Source organism: Periophthalmus magnuspinnatus, chromosome 13 (genome assembly GCF_009829125.3).
Source record: "Periophthalmus magnuspinnatus isolate fPerMag1 chromosome 13, fPerMag1.2.pri, whole genome shotgun sequence".
Classification (NCBI taxonomy): domain Eukaryota; kingdom Metazoa; phylum Chordata; class Actinopteri; order Gobiiformes; family Gobiidae; genus Periophthalmus; species Periophthalmus magnuspinnatus.
This window is the reverse complement of record NC_047138.1, coordinates 4,024,855-4,043,239: the sequence shown is the minus strand read 5'-3', so window position 1 is coordinate 4,043,239 and position 18,385 is coordinate 4,024,855. Positions and strand designations below refer to the sequence as shown.

Here is an 18,385-nt window from a genome sequence, read left to right as displayed (position 1 = left end):
CAGCATGCAATACGAAGCAGTCAAGTATTTATGTGCAAGTGCCTCCTCCAAGCAGTGACCGGCCGACGCCACAGAGAAATCATTCAGGCCTAACCTTGAAAGAGGTTTTTCTGTGTGGTGATGCCGTTCTGTAGTTCCTCCTCATTTTGTGAAGGAGAACCTGGAATCAAAGCCAAGTAAAAATATTAAATCAGGTAAATAAGTAACAAATGTTAGATTTCAGTGCACTTTATTTTCAAAGAACTTATTTTAACCCGGTTAGCTTTGTTTTAAATTCATATTATAAGAAGAGTGCAAAGCTTTAGGCTAAAGGGTGTGTCAGCTACAAAATAATGTCAAAAGGCCATTACTACAAGAAAAACATCATAAATAACAACATTCTTCCATTTCTTCCTAGCTTAAGTAAAAGTACAGATACCAGGGAAAAAATACTCAAAGTAAAAGTATGACATGAAAAAAATCTACTTGTATAAAAGCATTAAAGTACCTGCTTAAAAGTGTACTTAAAAGAGTAAAAAGTAAAAGTATTTCATGCAGATTTTGAGGCTCTATAAGACTTCAAAATTCAGCACAAATTTTATCAAAATCACTACATTTGTTCAGTAGAAACAACTGAATTGATAGATTTTTCCCTAGCTGTCTTTATTTGTATTTTTTTGTTTGCTCAAAATTATGAACATGTTAAAAATAAACCCCTCAAACGATCATGAAAATACTTTTACTTTTCAGTCCTGTTCAAAAATGTACAGATACCTACTTTCAAATGTAGTGAAGTAAAAGTAAAAAGTATCCACTTTAAAGTACAGATACCAAAAAATGTGTACTTAAGTACAGTACTTTACTACTTAGTTACATTTGACCACTGGCTATGGTACAAATGACTGTTTTTAACTTGATTAAAGTGGTGCAACATACATACCACTTACCTCAGACCGATTTACCAGAGCAGAAACTGGGCTTTTATTTGTAGTTGTGCATTTATTGGGGATAGATTGTGAAAATTACATGTTAGGGCATTTTTCCAAATCACACTGAATTTGGGTAATTCAGTCGAATTAAATTACTATTACTTCTGAACTGGGTTTTTATTTAAGGTTAAGCTTATTGACCCCATGTGGAAATTTGTCTTTGTATTGTGGCATCCAATGCTTCTGACGGGCTGCACCAGCGGCAGTGAAAAGTGGGTCAAATGCAATCTTCAGACCTTAGCTAGGCCTGGCCTGGACTACTTTTAACTGAAGCATTTTACCTAGTGTACAATTTTTTGGGGTTGATGGAGGAAACCCAAGTGCCCCTAGGAAATCCACCCAGACACAGAGTAAAACATGTAACATCTGTGCAGAAAGGCCCAGGCAGCAGTCAAACCTGGAACCAGTAAATCATGCACTGACTACTGCGTACCACAAAGAGAATATCTTACCGCAGCCATTGGTAGCTACATCCCTGTTGCAGATTTCATTGGCCAGCCTTTCAAAGTACTCTGGCAGATCGGCGTATTCATCTCCGTATGAGATGACCTTGATTCCCTTGTCCAACATGTTGTCCCGTAGTTTCTTAAACTCTCCCACATCCTCTCTCCTCACCAGCATGAAGTGCTCCAGGTCCGACTTGTGTTTGACCGCCTCCAAAAAAAGGGCCTGAAATGTAGTGTCGTCCACTGTCCGCCCACAGCCCAGAAACACAAAAGATTTGGTCTCATACAACTTCTGGATCTCTCTCTGTTAAAAGAATAAAAAAACTAAGACTTAGGTTACGGATATGTTATCAACAATAACAGTAATAATTAGTAACAGGAATAAAATGAGCACCATTTTTGAGTAATTTATTTCCCTTGTGATTTCTTTGGAGATGATGGGTGAGTTCATTAAATAATAGTCAAAATAATATGGCTCTTACCATAACCTCAGTGTTCCGTAGTACATTCTGGTAGCCAGCAGGGTGCAGCACTATACCACTGGGGTTGGTGTACACGCCATGGATATGTAAAACACTCAATCTTCGTTTCTCCTGAGCCCACTCCAACACCTAAACACACAAACAGTTTACAGTCCACTGCACTCAATCCAGTCCAGGCTGGACTCAGAACAAAATCACTTAAAACCGCAGTCAGAGGATATTTGCCCTGGTGGAGGCGAGGCATAAATACCAAGACTGACCGGCAGTGACAGGCATTTATAAAACTGAAAATATTAGGTCACTAAATTAGTAGGTTACTTTATCAAAAAGATTCAATTTTTTTACTCAGCCGTTTTTTACTTTCAACGATAGGTTAAAGATAAAAAAAATAATAATTGAATTACATGCTTTTCGCTGTCCAATTGTTTGCAATGATGTTACGGGGTTTTTTGTGTGTTTTTGACGGGAAGACAAGTGGCAACCCTGAGTCGACTATTAGAACAAATTTACAGTGTTTGACAACACTTGAGATAATAGAGGGAGCAGTGACCTTTACACTCATTAAAAGACCAACTGTTGTGAAAACACAGTTTAATCAATAAGTTACGTTTTTAAAATACCTTCTTCTCATCTGTGAGGTCCAGAGACTCCAGCTTGGTGCCCTGGTGAGCGGCATAGATCTCCAGCAGATTATCAAAGTTTGTGGTGAGGACCAGCGCTCCGCTCTCCATCAGCTGCAGCACAGAGCGCAGGAGGTGTTTCCCAGCATTCTCCATTTTGCACTCCAAGTCATCAAACACTTCATACAGACAGTCTTTGAAGAACGTGGATCGTACATTGCCTGTTCTCTGTTTCAAGCACAAATACAAATTATGAAGATTGAGTAGCATTATCAAGAAGCCTTTTCATTTTAGTGCATCTGTGCAACGCTGCCTGATCTATACAGGATACTACACACTGTGTACAGTAAAAGTTCTCAATCATCCCTTTTTAGCGAACCATGGTGAACACAATGCTTTCCATTAAATGGGATTTCACTCCTAAGTACATGTGAGATTGCCATGTCAGACCATGAGTGCACCTAGTGTCTCAAAATAAAAGTTCTGTTATGTCAAACTTATGTAAGGGGCTCACAAAAAGTGAAAAAAGAAGCAAAGGAGGGTTTTTTTTTCATATTCCTCGTATTACAAAACCGTTCAGTGTCTTTTCCAATCAAGAGGTCAGACTGAATGTTCGCAGTCACGGATTCCTGGAATGTGACAGTGGGTTCACATGCTTCAACTTTTTCTTGGACGAGTTTGAGGCAGTGGAACTCTTCCTCTGTTGAAGAGAAATGGTCCATCTCATCCCAGAGTACATAGATCCTCTTACCTGAGTACGCAGGTTGTAAAATAAATAAAATGGAATGGGAGGAGTTAAAAGTCTAAGAATAGCAGAGGCAGCAGAGGGCTGTAGTGACCAAGGTGATACAGGCACAGATTAAAGCACTAATGGGCTAAAGCCGCACGAGTCCTTTCCACCGGAAGAACCTGTCATTATCCCAACAAGTGTCTACAGTGATTATTTAAATTTATTTATCTTTCCCCGTTTTATTCTCAAAGTGCTAGTATGGCTAGATTTGATTAAATTAAATGGTTTAAAATGTTCAGACTATATTACATTTATGATATGACATATGACATTTGCCAAACAAAACAATGTTCTTAACTTCAGACACAGACCATAATCCATTATAATTCTATCAAACTGGGTAACCCACTTCCTCACAAGTCCTGGTGAAACCAGTGGCTGTGAGTTTGTATCTACACAACTGTGGATTGAAATAAACATGGCAGATAAAGCCATAAATGATCTGTTTGTTCTTGTTGTAATAGACACAAAGTGTGTTTTATCATTTGAAAAGTGCGCTCAGACATGACTAACATCAAAGGAAAACGGAAGACCACCATCTGTCAGCTTTGCTATTTAACAAATACAAACATCGTTTTCAAGGTGCCTAATGTCACAAGAAGATAAAATTGCCTTTTGCTGTATACATGGTTAAGTGTGGTATAAATGCTTTACACAATTAAGGCAACACTCTGTTTGTATTTGAAAACATGCAGGTCAAAGTTAAGCTTTCTTACTGGAGAAAGTTTCTGAATGAGGTCATGGGCCACATGCACCAGATTCTTGTCCTCCTGCATGTGCTTCTGAAAGCGCCGGCTCTCCTCCTCCTCCAGCAGGTCAAAGTCATTGGCTGCATCCAACAGAGCCTGGATGAGGCCCTTCCAGGAGCGCAGAGCTGGGACCTGTGGGGCCACTGCAGAGCTCACCCCCGTCCCAATCACCAGTACCAGCTCAGGGGCGCGCTTGGTCTTCAGGCTGGGCAGAAGTTTCCTATATGAGCAAGACCGGACTCATGAGAGCTCCTTCAGCAATAGGGCTGCAAGATTAATCGCGCTCGAAACTAAATTTGAATGGATGCAACTCGCAAATCGCAAAGGCTGCAATTTTATAAGCACCATATTTTACTCCACAAACATCAAAATAGTCTTATTCTGAATAAAAACTGCCAATCCTGTGGTTCAGATCTGTAAAACTATGTTATGAAATACGTTTCTTATATTAGTCTGTTATCTCATATCTCAGTCTTTTTGTCAATTCTTTTGGACGTGTTTAAAACATTAACTATGAACAGAATTGCAATTTATTTTTAAATAAATAAATCTAATCAAAATCGCAATGCTCATCAGAAAAATCAGAATTACCAGTAGATTTTTTTTTTTTTTTCCAAATCATTCAGCCCTATTAGGCAACATTCAAACAATACTATTTTAAACATGCAATCTCAACATTTAATATTTGACTCATGTATGTATAAATGCATACATACACCTGACGGCTCTCACATGCACATCTCATTAAGCCTTACCTGGGCTTCTTTGCATTGGAGTCTGCATCTTGAGAGTCAGCAGCAGGTCGCTTCTCAGTTTTCACTGCTATAACAGAGGCCATTCAGCTCCTGTAGATCAGAGAAGGCCAAGTTTGGGGCAAGTTTCTCCACTGAACAAGCTACACATCAAAAACACATGTGAAGTCCTCATAGATGCCTGAAGAACTGGCTCCAGGAACAAGGAAGGAAGTGTACTTATCTCACTTTAGAACACTTATAACACGTTTAGAACAACGTGCTGTAAGGAAATTAAGTTCAAGAGTTCGGTAAATAAAATAAATAACATAATACTGAGTTATGAGTAGTTAGCTTCCTCCTTGAACCACATGACTAGCATAATAACTGTCATGTTTACACTTGATTGGCATCATATGTGTCATGTTTACACTTGTTTGCTTTGATAACTAACTGAAATTAAAGCTATATTAGAGAATCGTAACACTATGAAGAAAGCAAAGTATAAAATAAAGCAGTTTAGCTAAGAATAATGATTTAAAGTCAAACTTGTTTAAGCTAGGTGTCAGTTTAAAAAAGCCCAGCGGGGTTTCCCTTTTCCTTGTGATTCACACGGAAGAAACCGGCTGATCCCTGAATAAATGGACGTTTTGTGTAATAATAAACTGACATGTTACCTTCAAAAGTCCTGCTGTAGACCTGTACGCCTCTGCAGAGCTGCTCAGAGTCCCAAACATTCACGAAGCAGCTTGAACTTTTGAGGAGCTGTTGCTGAAGTGGCCGCGTGCAGGAGAGATGATGCGCGTGCTCCGATGGCGGCTTCACGTACCCCGCGGAAAACTAAACTTCACCAAAAAAAAGCTGGAATTTTAAATCTTCAGTAAACACAATAATTTTAATCAAGACGTACACTTAAATATCATATCAGTAACAACATCATGATTGAAATTGATTATTTTTTTTGTTTTTTATTAACGCATCTACACTTAATACGAGGTGATTTTACGAAGTGTACGTGAAAGAAGCATAAGTCTTTCCATTTATTTGACCCATGGTGTAGAATATAATATAATAACCCATTTCTTACTCATTCTTTTATAGCAGAAGCACGGAAGGGTGTAGCAACCAGCAAATTAATGTCAAATGCTGCGCGTGGTGAATATTTAATCATATTTCCTCTCAGTGTTTCATAATTTTTTGAAGTCTGCATGATAAATAGGATAAGATTATAAAATACAAGATGAGATTAGAACTCAGAAAACAATAGCCAGGTGTTGTAAGACAGGTAAAAACATATATTTTCTTCTTAGCATATGTTTCCGCACTATGAACAGACACAATTGGTGAAGACACGTCAGCGCACTGGAGTCGAGCGCCATCTTCTGGTGATAACTAATATTGCAGAGAGATCAATGTCAAATGCAATCACAGAAACCAAGAGTGCATATTTTATTTAAGCTCAGTCTATATTCACAGCTCAGAACACAAGTACATTCACTCCAAAATACAATCATTTAATTCAAGTGCAAGGATTTCATCAGGTCTTCATTTCAGACACAGCTTTCACACAACTTCCCTTTATAAAAACATCCACATTTGCATATATGTACATGTTACAATGTTCAAAGGATTTATTTTATTGGAACAAACACTTCCCAATATTACTATTTGTGTCTTCGCTTGAGGAAAGGCAGAGTGGTTTTGGTTTATGATCGAATATGTTTCCTTGTCTGTGGAATCCCTCAGTCATCCAGGTCTGATCCACAGTAAAAAGCCAAGGTTAAATCTGCCAACCGGACTAAAAGTTGTAGAAGTGAAGACGTTTTGCTGCTCATCCAAGCTGCTTCTTCAGTTCTGGTTGGATTACTGCTGGACACTGCCTTATATCTGTCTGAAGGGAGGCGCTAACTACACTGAAACTGTAAACAATAACTGTTTACACTCTGAGTACTGAAGAAGTGGCTTGGATCAGCAGCAGCAAGTCTTGACTCCTACAACTTTTTGCCCAGTTGACAGATTTAACTTTGTCTTTTTACTAAATATGTTTCCTTCTAAACAGATATGACGTGCTTTCTGGTGAGATGAAATCATGTTTTCCAGTTGCAACATGGCATCGCCCGTTACACAGAGTTCCTTTGTGATCTGAACCGGAACTCTGGGCTAAAATAATGTAGTTGATTATGGCTTTAATAAATGGTAAATAGTCACATTTTTCTATAGCGCTTTTCTACCTTCAAGGCACTCAAAGCGCTTTACAACGAAGAACCACTCACCCATTCACACACACATTCATACACCATGGATCTGACCGCTCAACCATCTCGAGAGCGGGATTTGAACCGCTAACCTTCGGATCAGTGGACAAACACTCTACCAACTGAGCTACTGTCGCCCATAAAGGGATAAAAGTGAGATCATAAATCCAAAGTCAGTATCCATTTTGATGAAGGCAATACAGTTTGTTTCTACACAGAGATAGAGCCCTCTCTGAAGTTAGTTTTCCCAATAAGAACATTAAGAAGTGTAGCTTTTCCCTCATGACAATCCTTCTGCGCTTGTTTAATTATGTCGCTCAGCTTCTCTTCGTCTTCCCGTCTAATTAGATAACCCTTGCCTCCATAACCATCTGCAACTATGTGATAATCTGTAAAAGATTAAATAGTTAATACACATCTCTAAAGTAACAAAATAAAGCTGTTTTAGGAGGCCAGATCTACCTGAAAATGCAAGGCCACATGCAACATTGCTACCAAGCATGGGGACTTGCTCTCTAGAGATCTGACTCCAACAGGCATCATTCCCCACAACAGCAATAACTGGAGTCTGCAAAAAAAAAAAAAGAAACCAATTATAACAAAAGCACTATGAGTTTCCAAAGCATCTCATACAATGTACAAGCCACTTCTCATTCATAGTGTTCTAAACATGATGTACAGATGAAACCAGACGCTTACTTACACAATATAAAAAGACACAAACTTTTTTTCCTCACTGTCTGACATGAAATCAGAATAAATTTTTCCTGTTTTAGATCAATTAGGATTAACAAAATTATTTCTATTTGCTAAATGCCAGAATAATGAGAGAAGGATTTTTCATTTTCATTACTTTCTTCAAATATTTGGCAGGTATTTTGGGCCATTCCTCCTGACAGAACTGGTGTAACTGAGCTAAGTTTGTAGTCCACCTCGCTCGCACATGCCTTTTCAGGTCTGTCCATACATTTTCAATAAGACTGAGATCAGGGCTTTGTGATGGCCACTCCAAAACATTGACTTTGTTATCCTTAAGCTGCTTTGTAACCAGTTTGGCAGTATGCTTTGGGTCATTGTCCATTTGAAGACCCAATTAAGGTCTTTATCCCTGTGTGCTTTTGCAAACTGTAATCTGGCTTTTTCATTTTTCTTTTGGGGTAATGACTTCTATCTGCAGCGTGTCCTTTCAGTCCTCTTTGGATAATGACACACTCTTACCAGCTTCAGCAGCATCTTCACAAGGTCTTTTGCTTTTGTTCTTAGGTTGATAAGCACAGTTTGGACCAAAGCACGTTCATCTCCGGGACACACTGTCTTCTTCCTGAGTGGTGTGATGACTAGACATTCCCATGGTCTTTATACTTGTGTATCATTGTTTGAACAGATGAACGTGGCACCTTCAGGCATCTGGAAACTGCACCAAGGATGAACCAGACTTATACAAGCCCACAGTTCTCTTCCTGATACCTTGGTTGATTTCTTTTGACTTTCCCATGATGTTACTCATGTTACTCAAAGAAGCAGTGCGTTTCAGGCGTGCCTTCAAATACACCCACAGGCGTGTCTCTAATTAACTCAGACGTTGTCAATAAACATAGCAGAAGCTTCCAAATACATGACATCATCATCTCGGTTTTCCCAAATTGTTTAAATGCATAGTGATATTATGGTATGTAAACTTCTGACTTTGAAGAAAGTAGTGAAAAATTGTCTGACCTAAAACAGGAAAAGTTTAGTCTGATTTCATGTCAGGCAGAGAGAAACAAAAGTGTCTTTTTATATAGTGTAAGTAAACTTCTGGTTTTAATTATATGTTTACCTTGTGTCTGGTGAAAGTGTCAACCTCTGCTACACTGTATCCTAAAGATCCGTCCCCATAGATTATCCAAACCTGCAAATATGAAAAGAGTGTTTGTTTTAATCAATGTCTAATGTGTACTTGAACAGAACAGTCTCTACCTCAGAATCAGGCCGACACAGCTTTGCTCCCAGTGCAAATCCTCCTCCAACTCCCAAAGTCCCAAAGGCTCCTACAAACAAAAACTAAAGGTTTACGTCATATAAAAAACAACTGGACAGCTCTAAGAATGGCCATATTTTTAAATCTTTAAATATTTATAACATTGGTTATGAACAGTACAATGCATATTAAGACTTTTGTTGACCTGGATCAAGCCAGCGCAGAGGTCCTCTTGGTCTCAAAATGTAAGCAGCACTTCCCACAAAATCTCCTCCATCTGCGACAATGATACTGTCCTCAGACATGAGCTCATCTACTCTGTGAAGAACCTTCAGTGGGTTCAGGTGATAGTCAGTCTTTTCCTCTGCTTTGGTCCTTTACAGAAAGAAAAATCAGGTCATTTCTGTCACAGATTAAAATGTATTTTAGAAGCTTGTGATGTGATTGTGTTATAGAGAGAAGAACAAAACTAACCTGTTGGCTTTCTCTTTTGTTGCGTCACCAGATTTAAGGCTTTGTGGCCATTCTTCAGGACAGCGATGGCCTTTAAGGCCTTTGGAAAGATTTACCAAGAATGAACCAGCATCACCTTTCAAACAAAATAAAGTCAATATCACCACCATTACAATGTGTTGGATAGAGACGTTCTGAGACGATACCCTGGATTGCAACAGTCGGTTTCCAAAACATATCCGAGTTTTTTAGCAGCTGGGTCTTATCTCTGTTGACAGCAATAATTTTACTGCGCCTATTCAGAACTCTGCCGTAGCTCAGGCGGAAGTCACACACAGTGCCTGTCAACACAACAGCAGTGAGAATATAATGCAAATCTGTACAACTTAATATGTTACCGAGCTTTCATCATACCAGCTAAAATCACCAGGTCAGCCTCCTTCAGGGCATCACGTCTGTTCTGTCTGATATGGATAGGACTGTCTTTACCCAACATTCCACGGGACATACCACCCAGGAAGCAAGGTATGCCCAAGTCCTCCAGTGCCTTTCTGCAAGACAGACAGAACCCAAAAGTGTCTGTATAGATGTACGTTTATGAGTCTGTGAAACACAAACTGAATTGAAATAAGAATATGTCATTTACCTGACATCATCAGCTGGTGTTGGTGGAAGTGTCGCTTGGCTTCCAAGCAGAATAACTGGCTTCTTTGCTCTACTGACCAGCTCTATGCATTTTTGGACCTTTAATTAAACAAAATGTTCAGTAAAAAAAAAAAAAAAAAAAAAAAAAAAGGTGTAAAGTTTTAAAGAAATGGAAAAAACATACTTGTTTATCTGTAGCTTGTGGGACATTAACAGGAAGAGGGGACACATCTCTCGGCTCCCATGCTCCAGCAAAGATGTTCATGAGGTGATTATTAAGGTACCTTTGAAACAATAAGGACAATGCTTATATGGAAATTGTACACAGTCATTTTATAAAGGGAAAAAGAAAAGTACCAGGAGAGAAATTTGCCCATTAATCCCTTTGGTGGGTTTTTAACACCAAACTCCTTCGATACGATATGGTAGGGGTACAGTGTGTCAATGGGGAATTCTATGAAGACAGGGCCTGGAGTTCCTGACTGAGCAATAGCCAGGGCCTTTCTGACGGTTGGTACAATCTCCCGAATTGTTCTGACAGAACCACAGAATTTACACAGAGGCTTAAACAGAGATATCTGGTCAATGTCTTGGAGTGCACCTCTTCCCTGTAACACAAATAGTACAAGATCAGCTATAGGTACATTTTTTTTAAATGGCTATAAAACTCTTGTTCTTCACCTGAAGAAGTGTGCCAGCAGCTCCCCCTATGAGCAGTAATGGGGATTCAGCCATCTGTGCATTCTTTACAGCAGTGATAGTGTTGGTGAGTCCTGGTCCCGCAGTCACTGCTGCCACACCAACAGTTCCTATTAAAGTAAGAGATACACCTTTTAGAAATAAACTAAATAGACTACCTTTAACTTACTCACTAAACAAGTTCAATCACACCAGTTAAAAGACCCTTTTAACTTGTTTGTTTAAATAATGCTTTTCAGACTTCAATTTTGTAAATCCTATAGGCCGATATGTAAAGAGTAAACAGTCAATATTTACAAAGTGCACCTGAAAGCCTTGCAACTGCATCAGCTGCAAAGACTGCGGTAGCCTCATGTCTGGTGTCGACAATCCGGATGCCCACTTTCTCACAGGCCACCAGGATGGGAGAGATGTGTCCTCCAACCAGAGTGAACACATATTTTATGCCATGAGCGCGCAGAACCTCAGCCACACTCTCTCCTCCATGACGGGGGCTTTTTGTCTCTGTCTGAGAGGGAAAAAAAACAGCAGAAGCGTTTCACAGATATACAAGCCATTAGTCATAATCGTAGTGCAGCTTGGTCACAGTTGTCATGTGTTGAATTGCCTGTGCATTGTGCAACTATTGACACAGAAAACCACCAGGAGAGTGCGGTCAAAGTTGACATGAATGGACAGAGGCTTACCTTTCACCTGACTCAGGTTACACTGTAGGCTGCAAGATAGTTTACTTTAAGTCAGTTTGCCTTGTTTTGAACTAGTCTATGGACTCTTTCAGCAGCTGCACGTTCAGTTTATTACTATAACTGTGAAGGAGAAACAAAACCTACCTTATGAAACAGCTGATACAGTAAACCGAGTCTGTAGGCTGCAAAGAGGAGTCCACCTGCAGCTATCCCTGAAACACACCCGAGCACAGTGCACAATGCCCCACAATCCATGGAAAAGTCACCAGAAAATGCTTAATAGCAGTTTGTTTATGTAGTTAGTTCCTTAAACTTCAGGAGCTCTGTGCCAGACTAATATAAAACTACAATGCAAGAACTAATCCTCCAAGTCAGGTTATATTTAAGTTTGGCTTTTGCAAACAATTCAAAACAAAAACAGTATATTCTTTCTGCAGCTTTGTCCTCTGCTTAAAGGCTAAATGCTTTCCGTGTTTCCGCAGTAGCTGGAGAGATACAGGAACAAGGGATATATTCATACATCAAGCTGTCACGTGTTACGCACTGCTTCCGGGGAGAGACTTTCAAAATAAAATACAAGCGTTCGCACATGTTAAGTTTAAGTAAAAAAAAACACTCATACAAGTCATTTTAAAGAACGTGTAGCTTTATTTTAATGAACAGATTTAACTGCATTTTCTTCTGATGTTAATGAGTAATTATTCAGGGCAATTAATCGCAAATGAGAGTTTTATTATGAAGAGCTCAGGGATATGTTGCACCTTAAACTACAGAAGGGTGTTTTAAGGTGAAGGACAAGCCCTTTGATCAATACAAGTCTTGGATGGGTCAAGAGTTCATCTTTTGGTCTTATCTTGTCTTTACAAAGTTCACAAACCACAAGAAATGAAGTAGGTCAAGGTTCATAACATATAATTAATGATGAAAAATGTCTCTGGACTTGATTGCTCCAATATTGAAATATTATCTACTCATTTCAGAGAGGTTTTGAAGATGTTCAGTATCCATAATGCATCAACTGAACAACAAAATAATATTAAAGCCGCAAGCAGTGATCATGGCCCTCACCTTTGTGCGCACGCCTCTCCCATGTGACCTGCTTCTGAATTGCAACTATGTGAAGTTTGAGCTCATTTGGATCAAAAACTTAGGACTAGATAAGTTTCAGATAAATTTATGTCAAAGTGGCGGTACAAATACCATCCGATATGGCCGACTTCCTGTTTGCTCTAGCGTATTGCTCCAGTTATGTTTTAGGGTGGTCCTCATGTGTCGTATCGCTCCTATAAATTTCAGTGGTCTAAGACAAAGTACATGTCTCCCGTCTCATAGTGGTCCACTTCTAGGCGATATTGTTGAGTCATTTTGTGTGGACCATGTAAAATCTGTGACTTAATTTTTGACTAAGCTGGTTCTCTCTGCCAGTGATGGTGTGTTTTTGTTTTGGTTAATGTTTAGTGGTTCTTTTTCTCACAGCACTATTGACTTTAAATAGGCGGTTTGGATGACCCTAGAGCAAAAAGTGTAACAATTTGAGCATGAGTCTAATTATGTTTTATTATCAGGGGAACATAAAGGAATTTTCAGCAAAATTTGAACCATTTTTGTCAGTGATTTTTTTTTGCTTTGCTCTCCAGCCCTATTGGTGGCGCTGTAGCACTAAGCCTTAAGTGTGAATTATGACTTTAACCAGTGTCAGCCTGTGTAAAAGTGGTGCAAATTTTAACCTGGTAAGAATAAGCAGGTCTTTACTCCCCTGATGTCCAACCGTGAAAAAGCCCTATGTTCATAATAGATTATTTTACCTCCTCCCTTGTGTAGAATCCGCAAATTTTGTACAAATCAGATAAAGTCCATGTTTTATGTGTACACTAGGGGGTGCTATAGTGTACACAGGTCATATGATTATTAGTCCATAACATTCAGGCTGAGATCACTCAATTATTATAGAAATTTGAGCTATGTAGGCCAACTCTTATGCTGTTGTGCTATGGACAATCAAAAAAAAAAAAAGATAATTTTTGAATGTCAAGGTGTTGAGATAAGACGTGCTGAATCTGAGCTCATTTGGACCAAAAACCTAGAACTAGATAGTTTTATAGTTTTATAAACCCACTGTCAAAACGGTGATGGAGTTTTGATTTTCCAATATGGCTGACTTCCTGTTCATCCCAGGGCAGTGCTTCAATTCATTTTTAGGCTTGTCTCATGGAGCTTTATCACAGTTCCAAATTATGTGAGTCTACGCCAAAATGTGCCAAGCTCCTCGCACACAGGGGTCCACTTCCAGGCTGTGGGTATCAGACACTGCCACAAAGCCCATTTAATATAACAGTTTTTGTCAGGGTGATCATTTTTATACCTCCATGTGAGACTTTTTGTCGATGTTCAGGGGGTCAAAAAATGCAATCAGCAAGAAATAAGGAATATTCTGTAAGTGGCCGATCTAAAAATCATTAAATACCTTGATTTGTGTGTGATTAGATTCTACGTGAGAAGTTTATGAAGATGCATTTTTACAATAAACTACAAAAAGGGAGTTTGTACACATCAATAGTTTTTCCATACTCTGGATCTTTAGCAAAAACAATCCTGCCATCCGTTTTCTGTTCTTCAAAAACAATGATCTAAAAATAAGGCAGAGAAGTTAATTTTGACTTGATAAAATTGACACATAAATGTTGTTTTTTAAGCTAAGGAACAACCTGATTCTCTCCTTTGTTGAGCCAAGGTCCAGGGCAGTAAAGACAGTGCTGAGGCCCAATCGACCAATGACGTCCGAGATTGTGACTATTAACAAATACAGTTCCTTTAGCCCAGCCCTGCAGATAAAAAAAATAATTTTATAGCCCCAAAATGGCATAAACTGACCAACAAACAGGCTAATTAATCAAAAACGTTACAGGCAGTTTGATAAAAGTGTCTCTTGGTGGACCATCGACATAAAGACTTGCTCTGAAAAACCCAGGCATAAAAGTGCAGCTGTAGCCGTGTTTCCATCTGTCTGATATCAGCAACCTGAAAAAACATAACGCTCACTGAAAAACACCGTGAGAATGTAAGATGCCTTGGCTACAGGAATAAAATTACCTATTCAAAAAATCTAGCTTCATTTCCAAGCTGAAGATTGTGAAGCCTCTCAGAGGAATCTGATTTAGGAAAATATCTCCCACAATGCCTATGTTTACAAAACCATAGACCGGTAGTTAGCATTGTAATGAATTTATGCATTATTATTATTATTATTATTATTATTATTATTATTATTATTATTATTATTATTATTATTATTATTATTATTATTATTATTATGGGGAAAATGTATTATTATTATTATTATTATTATTATGGGGAAAATGTATTATTATTATTATTATTATTATTATTATTATTATTATTATTATGGGGAAAATGTATTATTATTATTATTATTATTATTATTATTATTATTATTATGGGGAAAATGTATTATTATTATTATTATTATTATTATTATTATTATGGGGAAAATGTATTATTATTATTATTATGGGGAAAATGTATTATTATTATTATTATTATTATTATTATTATGAGGAAAATGTATTATTATTTTTATTATTATTATTATTATTATTATTATTATTATTATTATCATCACCATCATTGTTATTATTTTATATTTATTTATTACCATTATTATTATTATTATTAGTAGTAGTAGTAGTATTACTAGTACTATTATTACTATTTATTTTATTTATTTATTTTTTTATTTATTTAATTAATTTTTTGTATATAAATTTTTTTTCAATTATTACTATTATTATTATTATTATTAGTAGTAGTAGTATTAGTATTATTAGTATTATTTTTGAATATATATACATTTTTTTACCATTATTATTATTATTATTATTACCATTATTATTATTATTAGTATTAGAGGGGAATAAAAATGTACCTTTGCGCTGTTCGTCCAGAGCTTTCCCATAATTCACACGGCCACAGTTTTCCACAAGTAAACTCAGACGTCTCTCTCCCTTTTATTATTTGAATAAACAAAACAAACCACTATAAAGTTTGACAGAAATATTGCATTCTGTCTTTTCTATCGTCTGTCTTTTCTACCTGTCCATCTGAAAGAACCACCTCATGATTTCTTGGGTCCAACGTTCCAGCAAACTGTCTGTTAACAAACACCTGCAGCGAGATGAGATATTTAAATATTATACGCAGACGATTAGTGGAAACTGCACATGAAAAACTGTCCTCACCAAAGCTCTGTCCCTGATGTTTTGACCGTGAATCGTCCCTCCACATGTTACACTCGTCTCATACAAAGTGTAACCATAAGACTGACCGTTATTATTATTCACAGGAAGATTCTCCATGTTCAGTGGCAACTCAGACCTGCAAGACTGAACAGCAATGAAAGTAAACGCGATTAAAAAGCTGCTCCATTTCATCAAAACAACCAGCCTAGACGACTGCATGTCCTGTGTTACTTCTGTGAGGTGTAGAATATCCCACAGTGACAGGTGCTCCTCAACAATAACAGGGCTGTACTCGCTCCTCTGCTGAGAAACTGGAACATCTGGAAGAGGCTCAGCTGCAAAAGAGCTTGAAGTTAAACTAATAAAGTAAATTAAATCCAAGATACAGTAGTTTAAACGTCTTACAGTGATATTGGCTGAACAGGTTTCTCAAGGCGTGATACTTTTCAGTGCAGTCCCCAGCCTCAGACAACGGGGCGTCATAGTCTGAAGTGATAAAAAACAACAATAAAAAATCACTGTTGCATTACCTGGACCTGCAGAGCTTTGTCAAATATAAATAGTCCATATATTTTCTAACCGTAGCTGGTGACTTGTGGTTTGTAAGTCCCGAGGTCCATGGCCCCGTTCATGAATCCAAAGCTGGTTCCTCCGTGAAACATGTAGAAGTTTATGGAGATGCCTCTTTCCAAGATCTCTGACACCACATTAAGCATGTCTGATTCATATAAAAAAAACATTATTATGATAAAATAAATACCAGTTTTAAAGGAGCACTGTGTAACCTTTCCGGAGGAGTGTCCACCGCCTGCTTGTTTCCATGGAGATATTCTTGTATTACCTATTTGTTCCATAGTAAAACACTTAATTCATTATCTATTTAGCGTTTAGTGGATTACAGGTGTTTTTATTGATGATAAATACGTCGCCTCTCCACAGGTCTGACTTGTAACATGGCCGGGTTGCTTGTCTCCATGGAGAAAGGTATGTTAAAAGGCTACACTGTGGAATATTCTTGCAGCATACCCTCCTTCAGAAAAAGTTACATTACGCACCTTTAATTTACAATGTTATAAGTTTATCACCAGGGCCGGTTCAGACTATAAGCAGAATGAGCAGCTGCTGGGGGGCCCCGAGACCACCAGGGGGCCCCCAAAAGCCCAAAATAATCATTAGAAAGTTTTTTTTTGGTAACTAAATGCACACAGATGTTTATACTAGTCTAAATATTACTTAAAACGATTAGATGTGTTTTATTTCCAGTCGCTAAATACATTTATCACATCACTCTTTACCTTCATAGTGGAAAACGTGATGATGCTCTCCCCAAACGTCAAACCAGCCGGACCAATATTCCATCACCATCACTGGTTTCTGCGGCTGCGGATTAAAGTTTATTTTCATTTTACCAACGCGCAAACAAACCTCTAGTCCACGGAGCTACCTGCATGTCGGCCAAGTGTTGTATCGCTCCAAACGAGAGTCTTTGGAGATTTACGGCTCTCAAAACTGCAGGAACAATCCCGTTAGATCAGATGCAGATTAAAACGACTATTATGTGTTGATTTTGAGTTACCTCCGTCTGTCCCTCCGCATCTCAAGCCTTCCCAGTTGTCTGAAGTCATTAATAACTCATCGAGACCTCTGCTCAGAAAACACTACACAAGAAATATCCAGTCAGTGCAAATAAATTGTAGTATTAACGGTAGTATTCAACGTGCGTACTCACCTGTTTTATAAGCTTCATGTAGTCCTTATCTTTGGCATATGATCCATACTCATTCTCAATTTGAAGAGCAATAACTGGACCTCCTTCTTTATACTACAGAAACTATTTACATCACTTGACTATCCAGGTTTATGTCTTTTAAGAAGCAGAAATACTTCATCTTACCAGCAAAGGTTTAATAACAGTCATAAGCTTGTCGAAGTATTGGTTAACAGCCTCCATAAAACCAGGGTAAGATGTGCGTAACTGCATGTTTTTGTCACATAACAGCCAGCTAAAAGAAAAAAGTGGAAAAGTGCGTGTTTGCTACGTTCTAAAAGGAAGCAAAGAAGATGTACTTACCTTGGCAGTCCACCTAAATCCCACTCAGCGCAAATATACGGACCAGGGCGCAGGATCACCCAGAGACCTACTTCTGCAGCTAAATTTACATAGGCCCTGGAAGAATTAAAGATCACAACCATGGCTATAAAGTTAACAAATAAAAATAACTCATATAAAATTATTTATTACCTAAGATCCAGCTGACCTTCAAAGTTCCACGTGCCCCTCTCAGGTTCATGCAGATTCCATGGGACATATCTAAAACAAAAACTGTCAATACTGATTCAAAAAGTGCACTCCCGGGTTGCACTTGTGTCTTACGTGGTCAGAGTATTGATGCCACATGCTTTCATCTTCAGTACTCTGTCGTGCCAGTACTCCCTGGGCACTCGGAAGTAGTGAATCGATCCCCCCAAGATCCGAAAAGGCTTCCCATCAAGAGTGAACTGACAAGACGCATCCTTCAGACCATCTGCGCGCCCCATTTCCACACAAGAAAAAGGAAAATTTGTATTATTAGCTGTTAGTTTTTTGCCAAACCAAAAAGACAGGCCTAATATAAAATTGTGAATGGTCAAAGCAGCGAGAAAAA

General features: G+C 38.2%; 3 protein-coding genes across 7 annotated transcripts in view; all 3 read right to left on the bottom strand.

The window, feature by feature from the left end:
* The window catches only part of fam118b (family with sequence similarity 118 member B), a 144,399-nt gene that overhangs the window by 972 nt on the left and 125,042 nt on the right, over positions 1-18,385 (bottom strand). For 2 of the 5 annotated variants that reach the window (XM_033976676.2, XM_055226225.1), the window contains exons 1-7: positions 5,464-5,573; positions 4,811-4,900; positions 4,023-4,275; positions 2,517-2,744; positions 1,897-2,025; positions 1,421-1,718; positions 95-160 (exon numbers count right to left, since the gene is read on the bottom strand). In XM_033976676.2, coding sequence (XP_033832567.1) covers positions 95-160; positions 1,421-1,718; positions 1,897-2,025; positions 2,517-2,744; positions 4,023-4,275; positions 4,811-4,893 — 1,057 coding nt within the window. In that variant the 5' untranslated portion in view covers positions 4,894-4,900; positions 5,464-5,573. Of the gene's footprint in view, positions 1-94; positions 161-1,420; positions 1,719-1,896; positions 2,026-2,516; positions 2,745-4,022; positions 4,276-4,810; positions 4,903-5,463; positions 5,574-18,385 lie in introns of those variants that run through there. The other 3 variants (XM_055226223.1, XM_055226222.1, XM_055226224.1) reach the window with 3 other exon arrangements.
* Positions 6,208-11,973, bottom strand: ilvbl (ilvB (bacterial acetolactate synthase)-like). The gene is made up of 14 exons (XM_033977186.2): positions 11,629-11,973; positions 11,105-11,306; positions 10,781-10,908; positions 10,457-10,707; positions 10,284-10,383; positions 10,101-10,198; positions 9,869-10,005; positions 9,661-9,795; positions 9,476-9,590; positions 9,207-9,376; positions 9,001-9,071; positions 8,861-8,932; positions 7,504-7,609; positions 6,208-7,430 (listed from the first exon to the last, which is right to left on the bottom strand). Exons 1-14 carry the CDS (start codon positions 11,737-11,739, stop codon positions 7,252-7,254), a joined length of 1,875 nt encoding a protein of 624 aa, XP_033833077.1. The 5' UTR covers positions 11,740-11,973; the 3' UTR covers positions 6,208-7,251.
* Positions 13,948-18,278, bottom strand: LOC117380365 (beta-galactosidase-1-like protein 2). Its single transcript, XM_055226219.1, has 18 exons — positions 18,115-18,278; positions 17,983-18,051; positions 17,812-17,907; positions 17,635-17,743; positions 17,470-17,562; positions 17,317-17,398; positions 17,185-17,249; positions 17,036-17,120; positions 16,321-16,458; positions 16,146-16,226; positions 15,972-16,075; positions 15,741-15,884; positions 15,595-15,666; positions 15,428-15,506; positions 14,575-14,662; positions 14,388-14,502; positions 14,190-14,306; positions 13,948-14,111 (listed from the first exon to the last, which is right to left on the bottom strand). Exons 1-18 carry the CDS (start codon positions 18,276-18,278, stop codon positions 14,001-14,003), a joined length of 1,812 nt encoding a protein of 603 aa, XP_055082194.1. The 3' UTR covers positions 13,948-14,000.